The sequence below is a fragment of the Pteropus medius genome, unplaced genomic scaffold, assembly GCF_902729225.1.
Source record: "Pteropus medius unplaced genomic scaffold, Ma_sr-lr_union100, whole genome shotgun sequence".
Taxonomy (NCBI): domain Eukaryota; kingdom Metazoa; phylum Chordata; class Mammalia; order Chiroptera; family Pteropodidae; genus Pteropus; species Pteropus medius.
Window position 1 is genome coordinate 21,216,758 of NW_024349801.1, and position 15,430 is coordinate 21,232,187.

The 15,430-nt window shown below is 36.2% G+C and overlaps 1 protein-coding gene across 1 annotated transcript in view; it reads left to right on the forward strand.

Annotated features, from left to right (window-relative positions):
* The first annotated feature begins 243 nt into the window (after positions 1–243).
* The window catches only part of TRPM7 (transient receptor potential cation channel subfamily M member 7), a 94,689-nt gene continuing 79,502 nt past the window's right edge, over positions 244–15,430 (forward strand). The window contains exon 1 of the mRNA XM_039889059.1: positions 244–521. Coding sequence (XP_039744993.1) covers positions 519–521 — 3 coding nt within the window. The 5' untranslated portion in view covers positions 244–518. The remainder of the gene's footprint in view (positions 522–15,430) is intronic.

Consider the following 15,430-nt stretch of genomic DNA (forward strand, 5'->3'; position numbering starts at 1 on the left):
TACAACTCCAGGCTGGATCCCAAAGGCCTGGAACCTTAACCCTCAACTACTGCTTTCTCAAGTTCCACTCCCAGAGCTGAGACAAGGTTTAGGAAAGTCCCGACGTAGTACCCATCGAGAAACACGGGTAGTGAGGGCAGGGGCGCGCGTGCGCGCGGCGCGCAGGAAGGCGGCCTGGAAAAGAGGGAGCGCGCGCCCTTCACGTGACCCGGCCCGCGGGTGGCGACGCGTACGACGCACCTCTCACGTGGTCTGTCTCCAGCCCCGTCGCCGTCGGAGGCGGGCGCGGGCGCGTCCCTGTGGCGGGTCACCCGGAGGAGTTGGTCGCACAATTATGAAAGACTCCGCTTCTGCTGCTAGCGCCGGAGCTGAGTTAGTTCTGAGAAGGTTTCCCTGGGCTGTCCTTGCCCGGCGGCCTCTGCTGCCGCCTCCGGAGACGCTTCCCGATAGATGGCTACAGGCCGCGGAGGAGGAGGAGGTGGAGTTGCTGCCCTTCCGGAGTCCGCCCGGTGAAGAGAATGGTACTGGACCCACGCAGGCCCCGGCGGGGAAATGGCACTCGGGTTGCGGGCAGGGAAGGGGGAGGACTTGGCGGGCAAGTGTGTGCGCGGAGCCGCGCTTACTGGGGTGGACCCCCAAATTGCCTTGAGACTTCCGGACTTGCCCTGGCGACACCGGAGTGCAGTTCATGCAGTGGTGAGGGGCAGGAAGCAGGTAGAAAGTATGACGCGACACCTCGTCGCGGGAATCCCGAGCGGAGATCCGGCTCCAGCGAGGGCCCCGCGTGGAGGCAGAGGCGCGAGCCGGGGAGTACCTGGCTGAGCCCAGCAGCCACAGCGCGCCAGACGCAGCGCTCAGCCTCCAAGCTCCGCATCTCCCGGGAGCGCGATCCTCCTGGCGCCAGTTGCTGGCAGATAAGGGAGCCAAATGCTCTGCTCAAGTTCAACATGGGGAGGGAGGGCTGCGAGGGAACAAAAAAGGAATAGAGGACACGGGGTTGGAGCTGTGCCGTGTTTGCGGCGCAGCGGATACTCCACAGGTACATTTCCCTTTTGGAGCCAAAAGGGAGGGATTTCACTTTACTGATGGTAGATCTGGCTTGGAATTTTCTTTAGTAATGTTTAAGGGTTTTATTGGGGCGCTCCAGTAGGTACGGAGGCGATGTGTTGTCTGGATTTATGTCGAACTAACTCATCCATTGCCCTAGAGAAGGGTTGGTCGTGTTTTAAACCGAAGGTGCAAACGAGTGGAGAGAGGAATGCGGTGCATTGCAGGTTTTGATACAGTTTTTTTTTGTTAATGCTAGAAATCAAATTTGAAGATTTCCTGCAAAGACATTTAAATCAGGGACTCGAAGAGCGAGGTAGATATTTCTGGTCTGTACTTGAACTTGATAGGCTTCATGCAAACAACTCTCCCTCTGCTGGAGTCTGGCAGGTTTACTTTTCTCTAGAAGCTAATTCAAGTGCCATACCAAACTGAAACCACAAATAGTTATACTTTGAAAAAATAGGCACCTTCCATTATTTTCCACCTTCTTTGGTAATGTAAAGTCAGTAAAAACACCATTTTATCTTTTTCCTAATTTTTCAAAGAAGAGTATGTTAAGTTCCTTTACCGTCGCTAAGTTTTTTAAATTATTACTTAAATGGCGTTTAAGGGAATTTGGGGGAAAAGGGGAAGTTGGATCAAAGTGCCTTTAAAAAAAAGCAAACCATTAATACTAACACTAAGTGATGTATCTAGTTTTCCCTATTTTAGTTAATAAATAGCATAAATTCGAACATACCAATTAAGTATTTTGAAAAAATATTTTAGATATTTTAGAAAGTGGAAATGAAAATGATTCATCTTCAAAGTCATTGCTTCCTAATGTTTTATTAAAGCAGCCAACGACTTTGTTTCTAGTGTCTTTCTACTGAAAATATAATTTCTTAGCCTTCAGGTGCTATTTTAAATCCAACCTCTTAGTGTCTTGCTATCTACTTACTTTGACACCTAGCCTTCAAATATTAAGGTGTGTCTGAGTTTCTTCTGTTTCTGCTGCCTTTCCATTTATGTCTAGTCTTTTATAGCAGATGTGCTCCCCTAAACAATACGTTTGTGTATATAAATTGTGCATTCTACTGGTCACATAGCAAGAACTCAGTATTGAGTTGTACATCCTGTTAGCAAATCTTGTTGATTCTGCAGGGAGAAATTCTCACTTTAAAATTTGAAATTAAGAGTCTGATTTTATTCTTTTCATTGCTTGCATCCTAACTGCTATTGATTTGTATGATTTTCTTTATTCCAGTAAAATTATAGCAAAACCTTAGGATAACCTAAAACTGAGGTTCTCCAATAATTTGTTGAGCCTCCTCAACTTTTAGGTCAACACTGTGATCTAAAAGTTCACCAACGTATGTTATACCTACACAGTATAATTCATATTGTAAACTCTTATTTAAGGCATTTGCTTCTGGTAATCAGTTTCTTCTTTGACATTGAAAGAAATCATACAAAATTTTTCACCATTTTAAAAAGCTTTTAAAGTGATCAGTCAACTGACCAAAAAACAATACAAAACAAATAAAATACCAAGAAACACAAGTTTAAAACTAGAGTAGAATCCTATTGTGTAAAAATTATCTACTGTGGCTACTAGAAATATATGCGTTATTCGTTTGGCAATATTTTAGTGTTTAATGTATTCCAAACACTGTGATGAGCCCTGGAATGGCAAAGATGTGTTAGACAAGTTTCCCATTCTCAGACAGCTTATATTCTAGTTATTTATAAAAGACAATGGAACATGCATACATTACTTCATAAAACAAACTTCTAGTGTCTACTATGTTGCAGGCACTGTGATACTTAATAGTTTTGAAGGGCAATATTGATATGTAAAAAACAATAGTGTGATACTATTGCATGGATTACTGTAAAAGTAGAATAGGTTTGCAAAGGAGCTGATAGTAGTAGAGGTGAAGTCTTGTAGAGTCAGTAGAATTGGAAATAACCTAGAATTAGAAGGGACATTAAATTGGTGGTTTTAGTCTAAGGGAACTGAACTTTAGAAGAGTAGTTTATTCTGGGAACTACTCTACAAGTACTGTATAGGCAAACTTTGGAGATATTTTGGGTTTGGTTCCAGACCACTGTAATAAAGTGAGTATCCCAATAAAGGGAGTCACAGATTTTTTGTTTTCCCAGTGCATATAAGTTACGTTTACACTGTAGTGTAGTCTGTTAAGTGTGCAATAGCATTATGTCTTAAAAAAAAATGTACATACCTTAATTAAAAAATACTTTATTGCTAAAAAATGCTAACCAGCACCTTAGTCTTTTGCTAATGGAGGGTCTTACCTTCAATTTGTAAAATATGTGCTCGCTTTGGTAGTACTTATACTAAAATCAGTTTGTAAAAAACAAAAACAAAAAAACAGTATTTGCAAAGTGCAGAAAAGCAAAGTGCAGTAAAACGAGGTATGCCTTTACATAGTCTGGAATGAGTGGCATATAGGATAATATGGGGTACTGGTGAGAGTGTTATATAGTCAAGGACCAGATATCTGAGGGCAATATATGTCATGCAAAGAAGTTTGAATTTTATTGTTGGGGGTCCATTTAAGGAAACAATAATAGAGGGTGAATTGGTGTGCTAAAACTCAAAAGAGAGATCCTTAAATCGGAGGCTATAGCAAGACTGACCAAAATATTCAGGGCTTGAAATAGAAAAGTAGTAGAAAAAAGAAACAGATTGAGATGTTTAGGAGTTATAATATTCAGAACTTGGTTACTTTTATGGAGTAATGTGTGCACATGTGTGTGCACATGTGTGTGCTGGCAAGTGTCAATAATAAGAACCAGTCATAAACTGAAAACATGTAATAGTTGAAGTCATTACTTAAAATGTGCAAATGTAATGCTTAAAGGCATACTTACATTTTTGTTTTTGATTTTTAAATGAAAGTCTGTTGAAGTAAGCAGTTGCAAAATTTGACAGTTCTGATTGTAGATATTTTTGATCTAGTGCTCTAATACTCTTTTTTAATATTCTAATATGAGAGATTACAAACATATAACGATATAATAGTAAAATGAATCACCACATACCCATGACCAGTTTCAACTGTTTGAAACACGTAAACTTTGTTTCTTCTGTTATCCGTCTTATTCTCCCTTAACTGGGTAACAGAAGTCCCCGCTTATCCTCAGGGGATATATTCCAAGACCTCCCCACCCCCACTGGTGCCTGAAACTGGGAATAGTACCGAACCCAATACATACTATGTTTTTTCCAATAACATACATCCTGTGATAAAGTTTAACTTATAAATTAGTCAGAGTAAAAAAGTAACAATAATAACTAAATAAAATAGAACAGTTATAACAGCATACTATAATAAAAGTTATGTGAATATGATCTGTCTTCTCTCACACACACACCCCAGTCTGAAAACAGAGAGGGCTATTAAGTGACTCATGAACAGGTAGCATATACGGTGTGGATACCCTGGACAAAGGGATGATTCACATGCCAGGAGGGACAGCAGGACAGTGAGAGAGTTCCTCATGCTATTTAGAATGACATGCAATTTAAAATTTATCAATTTTTTATTTCTAGAATTTTCTATTTAATATTTTCAAACTACGGTCGACTGTGGGTATCTGAAACTGTTGAAAGCAAAAATGCAGATAAGGGGGACAACTGTAATTTAAAAGCAAATCCCAGAGATATTTCGTCTGTAAATACTTCATTGCATATATCTCTAAAAAGATAAGGACTCTTAACACATCTGCAGTACTATTAACACACCTAAAAATTAATAATTCTTTAATATCATTAAACATTCAGCATATTTCTCTGATTCTCATGAGTTTTATTTTTTTGGTTGGTTTGTGTCAGGATCCAAAAGAATTCCACACAGCATTTGATGATAAATCTTTTAGCCTCTAGTACCCCCTTCTGTTTCATTTCTGTCTTATTATTTACCATTTATTTATTTATTATTCACCATTTATTTAATGGAAAAAATCCAGATCATTGGACCTGTTGAATTTCTTAGTTTGGATTTTGTTGAATGCATCTATTTAGTGTCGTGTAGAATATTCTTTTCTCGTCTGTATTTCCTGTGACCTAGTGGTTAATCTAAAGAATCAATCAGATTCTAGTTTGATATTTTAGCAAGAGTACCTCACAGGCAAGGGCTGTGTACTTTGTATTGTGTCACATTAGAAATTCTCTGTCAGACATTCACATAATAGTTTTAGTAGTAGCCATTGATGATTACTGCTGTTACTATATCTGTTATAATGTTTTTAAGTGGCTGCTGCGCCTTAAATGCTTGTTTTAAGTTTGGTACCTAGAGGCAAAATTTAGAGTGGTTGAGATTAGGATATGAGCTTCTTGTGACTGTCTATGGGGATTTAAATTGAGTCATTTATATTAATTGATATGAAAGAAGTTCATGTGTGTAACGTTTGCAATTATTAGATTAGTTTGAATATGAGTGAAATGTTTCACTTGAATTGGATCGCTTCTAGTTTATCTTTATAAAAATGATTGGTTCTAATTTGAATTAAATTAGTGCTTTTAGATATTTTGTTATCCTTTTGGTTCGATTCATCTTGTTATAAAAAATTACTCTGGATCTTTTGGGGTAATGTGTGTTTAGTTTCTTGACCATTTAGGACTTTTAGAACATTGTTGAAGAAATTTTGGTGTATGGAGGTAAGCAGTTTATTGAAGTTGGTAGTCTTGACTCTTCACCTAGGCATCTTTTCCAAGTCACACTCTTTGATCATCACTGTTACCCTCTCTATAAATGGTAGATGATAATCTTTCCTTTACTCAACCTCAGGAACAATACTAGGGTTAAAGTCTGTGAAACACTATTGCCCTTCCTTGCATCATGAAAACATGTTAATAACATAATACCTCAACTATCCAACTGCTAGACTTCTGGGAACTTCAACCTATGGAAACCCAGCTCCTTATGGAAAGAAAAAAACCTTTTGAACTAACCCATTATCAGGAATGTATCAACATTGAGCTCAAAGTTCACTGATTGAAAAATACGTGTCAAGTTAAATTTAGTAGGCTTAGTTACCTACTTTTCTCTGACAATTTGGTAGTATATTGTGAATGATAAAAGTGAAGTTATCTGAGTAGTAGACAATTATTACTATAAGGAGGAGACTGGAGAAGAATTAACTAGACTAGAAATATGGGGCTGTAAATTATCCTTTAGTATATGAACCAGTGGTCTTCCTTGTCTTCAGTATAATTTACCATACTCAATACACAGAAAGTATTCTTGACTAAAAGGAGAGTCTAATAGGCTTTAGACAAATTTTCATAATATTAACCAACATGTTTTAGCGTTTGGTTGTGGTCATTCTAAATTCTTTACATATATCAATTGCATATATTACTTTCAAGAAAACTCTATGAAGTAGTTTTTTCCTCGATTATTTATATAAGCAACAAAAAAAGCAAAATCACTCACCAAAGATCATAAGGCTAATAAGTGGTAGAATAGGTGTTGACTTACCAAATTATAGAAACTGGAAGGAGGATCTTGATATTCAGGGGCATGTATATTTGTGAGATCTCAGATGACAGGTGTTAAGTAAAGACTTTAGATCATTGAAAAATGTTTTATCTTTTAAAACAATTTATTATACCGTAACTTCTTCAAATGCTATAAAACCTAGAAGACTTTATTACCAAATATCTATGTGATAACCTTATGATAAGTTATTTACAAACTCAGTTGTATACATTGTATTTTGACAAAGTGCAGAGATTTACTAGTCTCAGAGGATCCTTGGTAGATTGAAGAAGTCATTAAGCAAATTTCTGTGATGGGTATAGCACTCTTTAATAAAAAACATGGAAACCTATAATGAAAATATCAACAGAGTATATGGTTTACTCACAATATGAAAGCTCAAGTTTTGTAATAGAGTATGTCTTGATATTTACATTAGATTTCTCCTTTTCAGATTAATTTTTGTGGCATCATCTGAAAACTTAAACAGTTTTACTAAATAGTACTTGATTCAGTACAACAGTTGTATTGAATTAGATATATGTGATGGATCCATTTAAATCAATAGATTTTGTCACATTGGGAAAAATATCTTAACAAGGAAACAGGAATAAAAGTGAATTTAAATTGTATAATTTGACCTGTATATAATATTTTTAAATAAATGTATATAATTGGAGTTCTTTGGTAATTGGTTTTTTGTTAGGTAAATCAGATATATTAAAGTGGATAGATCATAATATAGCAGACATCCATGTACCTGCCACTCAGCTTAAGAAATAAAATATTACAGATAAAATTGAAGCCTACCATGTACCCCATCAAAATCCCATTCCGCTTTCTACTTCTGTACACATAACATTTTAATCTTTACTGCTCCTTTACATATTGTTATAGTGTTGTCACATAGAGTATATATAATATATAGTGTTTTTTTATATTTCTGCATTTTACTTATATGGAATGATGTTAATCTTTTTATGGACCATGTTGTTCTTTTCTTTTTACCCAGCATTTGGTTTTGGAGATTTATTCATGTTGATAGTGTAAGGTCTAGTTTGTCCATTTTAACAGTTGTGTATTCATTCTATGAATATGTTATACATTGTTCTTGTGTAGTTCCCAGTTCTTTACAAATAATAATGCAACTTTCTTGTATGTATCGTCTTATGTACAAATGTGGGAATTTTTCTGGCATGTATATATCTAAAAGTAGAATTGCTGTGTCATAGGATAGGGGTCTTCAACTTTATAGATATCGCCAAAATTTTGACCAAAGTAGTAGTGTGGTTTACACTCCCCGTAGAAGTATACAAGAGTTACTTTTTTTTTTCTCCCAACTTCTTTGCCATTACTTAGTTCATTAGGTTATTTTATTTTGCCAGACTCATGAATGTGAAATAGTTCCTCATTGTTTTAATTTGCAAGACCCCAGCCACTAATAATGTTAAGTTTTATTTCAGTTCACGGGTTTTTGGCTGTGGTTACCTCTTTTCTAGTAAATATACTGTGTATAACTTCTGCTCTGTTTTTTATTAGATTATCTTATTTACTTGTAGAACTTCTTTATATATCCTAGATACTAATCTTTCTTTTGCTTTTATGAGCTGCAAATATCTTCTCCAGTCTATAGCTTTTTAATTTTTTACTTTGTTAATGGTAGGCTATGTACTTATTTTTAGGTTGTTGATGTTACATTGGTTATTTTAGTGTAATACTTTATCAGTATTTTCTTTATATCATGTACTTTTTTTTATCCTGAGCTCATAAAGTTATCCTTTTTTTTTCGTAAAAGATTTAAAATTTTGCTCTCACATTTTTGACTTGAATCCATCTAGTATTTATTTTTGGATTTAGTGTGATAGTTCATATATATATAGTATAATAGTATATTTTCTCTCGATTTGTATTACTCTCCCCATCACGCACCAAGTTTCCTTAAATGCAAGTTTCTGTTTCTAAGTGATTTATTCTTTTGTTCTGCTTGTTTTCCTGTGTCAATATATTTATTTTGATTTTTTTTTAGCAATCTCAGGTGTCTAGGTAAAATTTCACGACTTAGCATAAGAAATTTAAAATGTTTGATTTTTTTTTTTTGGCTAACATACTTATCTTTTTATCCTAAAAAGATGAGTTTTGATCCCTTTTCATTTTACTAATAATTGTTTACATTAAAATGAATTTTTTCAGGTAAGACTTTCTATATAATACCTGAGGAAAAAATTAGTACTGTTTGAGCTAAATTTAGGTTGTCAGCTTTTTAAGCAGAGTATGCCTACTCTTCAATTGGATATCTTGAACTCCATGATATGGCACATGGCAATTGCTCATACTTTTTTTTTTTTTTCAATCAAACATTTCTGTTCTACAAATCTGAGGCAATATTGGGCTGTTCAGTAATCAGGGTAGCAATCTCTATGAGGTCAGCAGGAAAGCTAAACCAACGGAATATAAGATTAGATGTAGTAGGATTCCCTTTACAAACATAGGCATTATCTGAATCTGTTTAATTTTTTAATACGTAAAACTTCACCAAATATTTGTCATTCCACGGAGGCTTTTTAACAGTGTCTTTAAAACCCTCTCAGAGGGTTCACATCTGAATTATCAACAATATTTAATTAATAATTAGTTGGAAAATTATATAATTGTATTAACCAATGTTACCCCAATAAACTTAAAAAAGTAAAAATAAAATAGTTAAGCCAAGAGTAAGAACAGAACTGTAAAATAAGGGCCTGCCTATAAGAGTGCCAGAAGGTCAGATATATTGAACTCTGATAAAGGAAGTTAGAAAGTGCCAATCTATTTCAGCATTTTGCTTTAGGTTAGCCTTACTTTTTCTTTGTTATTGTCTGTGCCATTCTTGGCAGGCGTGTTGCCTCATGTACAGATTTATCACATAACTTGAAATTTCTAGGTGTGTCTGTAGTGATAATTTATTAAGGGTATGCCTTTTATTTGTAGACAAACCCTTTTTTAATTTGATTACCCCTTCTTTTGAGTATGAGTCATATTTCCTTGTTTCTTCTTATATCTGGTAATTTTGGATTGTACCATAGATATTTTGAATGTTACTTTATGGAGGCTCTGGGTTCTGTTATAGTCTTCTGAAGACCATTGGTTTTTTTTTAAGTAGTTGTTATGGATTGAATGTTTGTGTTCCCCCCCAATTAAATGTTGTCCCCCTAAAATTAACCCCAGTGTTATGGAAATGGAGATTGGGACTTTGGGAGGTAATTAGGGTTAGATGAGGTCATGAGGATAAGGTCTATGTAAGAGACACCAGAGAGCCTGCTCTCTTTCTCCACCATGTGAGGACACAGTAATAAGAAAGGTGTCTACAACACAAGGAGAGCACTCTCTCTACTAAACACTGACCCTGCTGGCACTTTGATCTTGGATTTCAGTCTCTAGAATTGTGAGATAATGAAGTTTGGTTGTTTAAGCCACCCAGTCTTATGGTATTTGTTATGGCAGTCCAAGCAGACTAAGATAGTAGTTGATTAACTTGCCTATTCAAATTCCAAGCTCCGTCACCCTTCAGTGGGCAGCAAAAATATATGTGCAGTTATTTTATTCTTACCTGGACTGCTTGGAGTCTCTCTCATGTATACATAACTTCATGGGTCAGCCAGAGATTTGAGCAAAGTTAATATGCAATATTTAGGGCTCCCTTTCTTGCAGCATTTTCTCCATCACTTCTCAGCTGCTGTTTTCACTTTGAATTTGGTATTCTGGTTCTTTAAACCGTAAGACTGGGATTTGTATTAACAGCTCAGTTTTAACAGCTCAGTAGGTGTAGAGTGAGTCCTGTCTTCAGGCAAAAAGCCTTAAAAATGAGAAACTTATTCTGTGCTGTTCCTTTTTGCCAAGAATAGACTCCATCCAATTTCTGCCTGCTTTTGGTTGCTCTTCAGTGCTGTTAAGTAGTCATTTTTTGTTTTTCTTTTGTCTAGAGTTTATGGTTGTTATCTGTGGGAGGGTTAGTCCAGTAGAATCTCCACATATGGGAACTCCTTTCTAGTATGAATATATAGAATCTTAGAGTGTATTTAGTCATAAAAAATAGATTAATTTCTGCATGCTACTTCGAAGTAGGATTTTAAAGCAGTCTTTAAATTTTATCCCCAGTTTTTGCCGTCAGCTTGTATGCAGGTAGGTTGTGCTGGTACTAATTTGTTTGGAGAGTAGAATGTGGTTAGAGAGGTTATTTATAATGTATATTCCCCTATTGCTGGTAGACAGGAAGAATTAATAATTTATGGAATTTTGAAGCATAGTTAAGATTTGACTATATGCCAGGCATTGCGCTAAAACACCTTGAATGGGTCATTGTGTTTAATGTTCAGAGCAATGTTTTGAGATTATTCTATTTTACAGGTAAGGAAATGTTGTGAGATTATTCTATTTTACAGATAAGGAAACAAGTTAAAAAATTTGCTTAAGGTTGCATAGATGATAAACAACAAAGCTAGAATTCTAACTCAGGTTAATCTGACTCCAGAATCTGTTCTTTAATTATTGAAGTTGCCTAAATGATTTTTAAGTTTCCGTCTTGTGCTAACATTATCTAGTTACAGTTTTTACCTTACCTAGAACACTTAAGTTTAGGAATTTTCTGATTTGTGTTCGCAGTGTGCCATCTCTTGGTAAAATTTAGTAATGCAGCTTAGCAAAAGAAGTATAAAATTAGGAATTTTATACGTGTATTTATAATTCAGGGCACATTTGATTGGGTAACTGATGGCAGAGCAGAAACTCAGAAAGTAAAAAATTGTAGAAACCTATCCTTACAAAGGATTTACAACTCTCAACTGGGGTATGTGACTATCAGGTATGTGAAGCCAATTCCTAATGTAATAAATGAAGGCCACAAACAACAAGAACGTTGTATGTGGGGAAAATATATTTACATTTGGCGGCTACACAGAGTAAGAGGCAGTAAGCCCTTGAAATAAACAAAATTGGTGAATAGGTAAGGTAGAGGAAGCTGTAAGAGATAATTTTAAAACATGGTATGTCATCATATGTCCTTGTAGGCACAAATTTGGTAAAAATTTGGGAACATCAGAGTGATGTGATTTAAGTGACTTAGCAAACAGTTATGCTAAAGTTTTGGATGGATTCGCCAATTAGAAACTACTATGGAAGGTTCGAGGTTGTAAAGAGTTAGTACTGGCTGTTTATTTGTAACAAAAATGATAAAATGAGACTAACTTGTGAGCAAGATTTGTTCTAAATTCTGAAATCCAACAACATCCCTGTTTTGAGTAGTTTTATATTTTGTAAGTGACTAAAGTATGTTAGGTTGGTGCTGATTGGAAAAAAAACCGTTATTTCTGGAAAAAAGCTAGACGTATGTACTCATACACTAAATTTTTTGGTCTATGTTGTTTAGGTTTTATGGTTATATTCATGTGGCCTATTTACATGCTTTTTAAATTTAAATTCCTGCAGGAAAAAGTAATTTCATTAATTTACATTAAAGCTCTTTAGCCCCACCCTTCCCCCCACCATTGAAAAGCTACTCTTGACTTTTCATGAAGATGGTGCTGAAAGTGAAGAAGGAAGCCCCTCACCCTCCCTAAGCTGAAGCCAAAGCAAAGGCTTTGAAGGCAAAGAAAGCAGTGCTGAAAGGCTTCCACAGCCACAAAAAAAATAGAAGATCCACTCGTCACTTACCTTCTCATGGCCCAAGGCACTGTGGCTCTGAAGGCAGCCCAGATTTCCTCGGAAGTGCTCTCTGGGAGAAACAAGCTTGATCACTCTGCCATCATCAGGTTCCCTTTGACTACCAAGTCAGCCTTAAAAAAGATAGATGACAATACACTTGTGTTCATTGTGGATGTCCAGGCCAATAAACACTGGATCTGATGGCCCATGAAGAAGTTCTATGCCGTTGACGTGGCCAAGGCCAACACTCTGATCAGGCCTGATGGAGAGAAGAAGGCATATGTCCAATTGACTCCCAACTATGATGCTTTGGATGTTGCCAACAAAATTAGAGTCATCTAAACTGAGTCCAGCTGGCTAATTCTAAATATAAAAAATTTTCACCGTAAATAAAAAAGAAAAGCAACTCTTAATACAAGGACTTACTGGGGTTGTAGAACTGGATAGAAAGGACATTGGTGTCCAAAAAACAGTGTAGGAGAAGAATCTGAGGGGTTTGGCACAGGCTTGTTGGATCGAATTGATTTAATGGGAATGGGAAAGACCTATGCCTTTGTGGGATTTAGAGGATGGGTTGGCAAACTATGCCATGTGGGCCAAATCTGGCCAACGCTTGTATGGCCTTGAGCTGAGAATGGTTCTCACATTTTTTAAGGGTTAAAAAAACAGAACAAAAAATATGTGACAGATAGTTCGTGGTCCAGAAAGCCTAAAGTATTTGCCATTTGGACTTTTATGGAAAAAAATTTGCTGATCCCTATTTAGAGTATGGCCATCCTTCAAGAAGTGGGAATATTGAAGGAAATATCAGTTTAAGGGGAAAGATGTTCATATGGGCCCCAATAAGCTGCACATGTTGTTGGAAATTCTAGAGGTGAATTGAAGAAAAGATGAGAAACCAGAACTATATTAATAGTCTGTAGTGTTTATTTTTCATAAGGTATTGTGCTAAACTAAGGGATATGGAAATTACCTGTTCTGTTCATTCCTTTACTAGTCCATGCCTCCATTGTTCCTCCCTAAAAGACTGTGGTAGCTCTAGTTTATTTTATTTGTCTCTCTGCCAGATTAATCTTCCTAAAGAGAGCTCTGATCATTTCTTATGTCAAATGCTACTTGGGACTCATTTTTCTTCCATATATAACTATCTCTTAAATAAAAATGTCAATGAAACTTTTATTTGCATTTAGTAGGCGAGCATAAGCTATGAAAAGTATATACCTGTGGTTCATTTTTATGAGTATTTCAATTAATAAATATCCAAACTTTTGCAAGCCAGCATTTAGACTTAACTGCAGTTGAGCAGTCATTTTGAAATGTATTGATGGAATTCTTCCATCCCTATCCCCACCCCGGTTTGATTAACTAGAGTTGCTTTAGTCAGGCTATTGCTGAGGAGCAGAATAGGAGAAAGAAAAGGGGAAAAACAATACTGGTTAGCATCAGTTAGTAATTAACAGTACCTTTTAGGAGAGGTATGTTAACCCTTCTGTTTTTTTTTTCCCCAGAAAATTTTATACTGAGTGATCACATAGGAATTTCCTTTTCGAAAGTAATGTATTTCTATTTACTTGCTTCAAAAAAGATGTAAGAAAAGTGGCACATCAAGTGATTTTTAAATGCTTCTCTAAATTTCTTTTAAAATGTCAGTAGAGGCTTTAGAGCTAGGGCAAATTATTAGCTGTATGACTTTGGGCAATTCCCTAAAGTCTCTGCATCTGTAATGTGGCAATACTAATAGTACCCAATAGAATTTCTGTAACCATAGAATAAGTTAATGCATATAAAATATTTAGAACAAACTGGCAAACACTATATCTACTAATTAAATTTATCATTTTTTATATGCATTTTGAGCAAAGAGTTTACAAAAGATACAATGTCAACTCTTTTTCGGCAACATTTTTTATGTGACGTTTGGGTAAATTATGTGGATTGGGAAACTATAACGGTCCAGTGATACAGAAGTCATAACTTTGGGTTTCCCTGTGTATGATAACTCTTATAATTGGGCATATGCCCATGGGGACTTTGGAAACTATGTGTATGAGGTTGTTAGGGGGGATATTTGCTTTTGAGGGGCATGAGGCAATGGCAGATCCTGTACCTACTCAATGTGTATCTTGTTGTCACCTTGCACTTGAGCTGTCTGCTGCATGGTCGATCCAGAGATTCCCACCAGAGAGGAACAATTGATACTACCTTGTTGGTAATCTGTGACTTCTGATCTGTTTTTCTAAGAGGCTGGTGCCAAGTGTGGTCTCTTTATCTCTAATTGAGCCTAAGAAGAACCTCCTGGTGGGCTTCGTACCCTTTTGACCTTCATTTATTGTATAAAACAGTTTATTTTTTTTTCAAGTGTAATGGGTTTTTAATTTATTTATTTTAATTAGTTTCAAGTATACAGTACATTGGTTAGACATCTATATAGTTCATAAAATGATCCCCCCAACTGCTCCCTCCCTCCCCTGGTCCTCCACCTAGCAAACATGTTAAAGATGCTATGCCTCACTTCAGATTATGGTTGTGGAGTGATTAAAGGGGCCATCATAGGAATAATATACCAGCAGTTTAACCCACATGGCTGGATCTTTTGGTTCTTTAGATAATGCTCTAAATATGTTCCTGGGGATGGTTCTATTGCTCTATAGTTATGTAAGGGAGTAGGGGGAATGGAGGTGGCATTTTTAAATAGCATAAGCCTCATTGAAAGGTGACATTTGCTCAAAGACTTGAAGGAGGTAATAGAATGAAAGTAATATGGTAGGATGCAGAGATGCAGAGCACTAGGACCTTAAAGATTATTGTAGGGACTTCGGTTTTTATAAAACTCTCAAATAAAATGTGAAGATATTGGAGAATTTTGAGCAGAGAAGTGACATGGCATATTTTAAAAGGATAACTTTATCTCTCTTGAGGAATAGACTGTAAGGTGGCATGAGTGGTTTCTGCAGTAAGCCAGGCAAGAGATGATGATGGCTTGGATTAGAACAGTAGCAGTGGAAGTTGAGAAGGGTTTAATTCTGGAAATGTTTTGAAAACAGGTTGACACATTTTGCTTATGGGATTACATATGAAGTATATAAGAAGAGGAAATCAAGGATGTCACTAAGTTTTTGCCTTAAAAAAACAGAACTGGAGGAATAGAGTTGTCTTTTACTGAGATGGGGAAGACTGCATGAGAAATGAGTGTTCAGGTGAAAGATGAGTTTAAT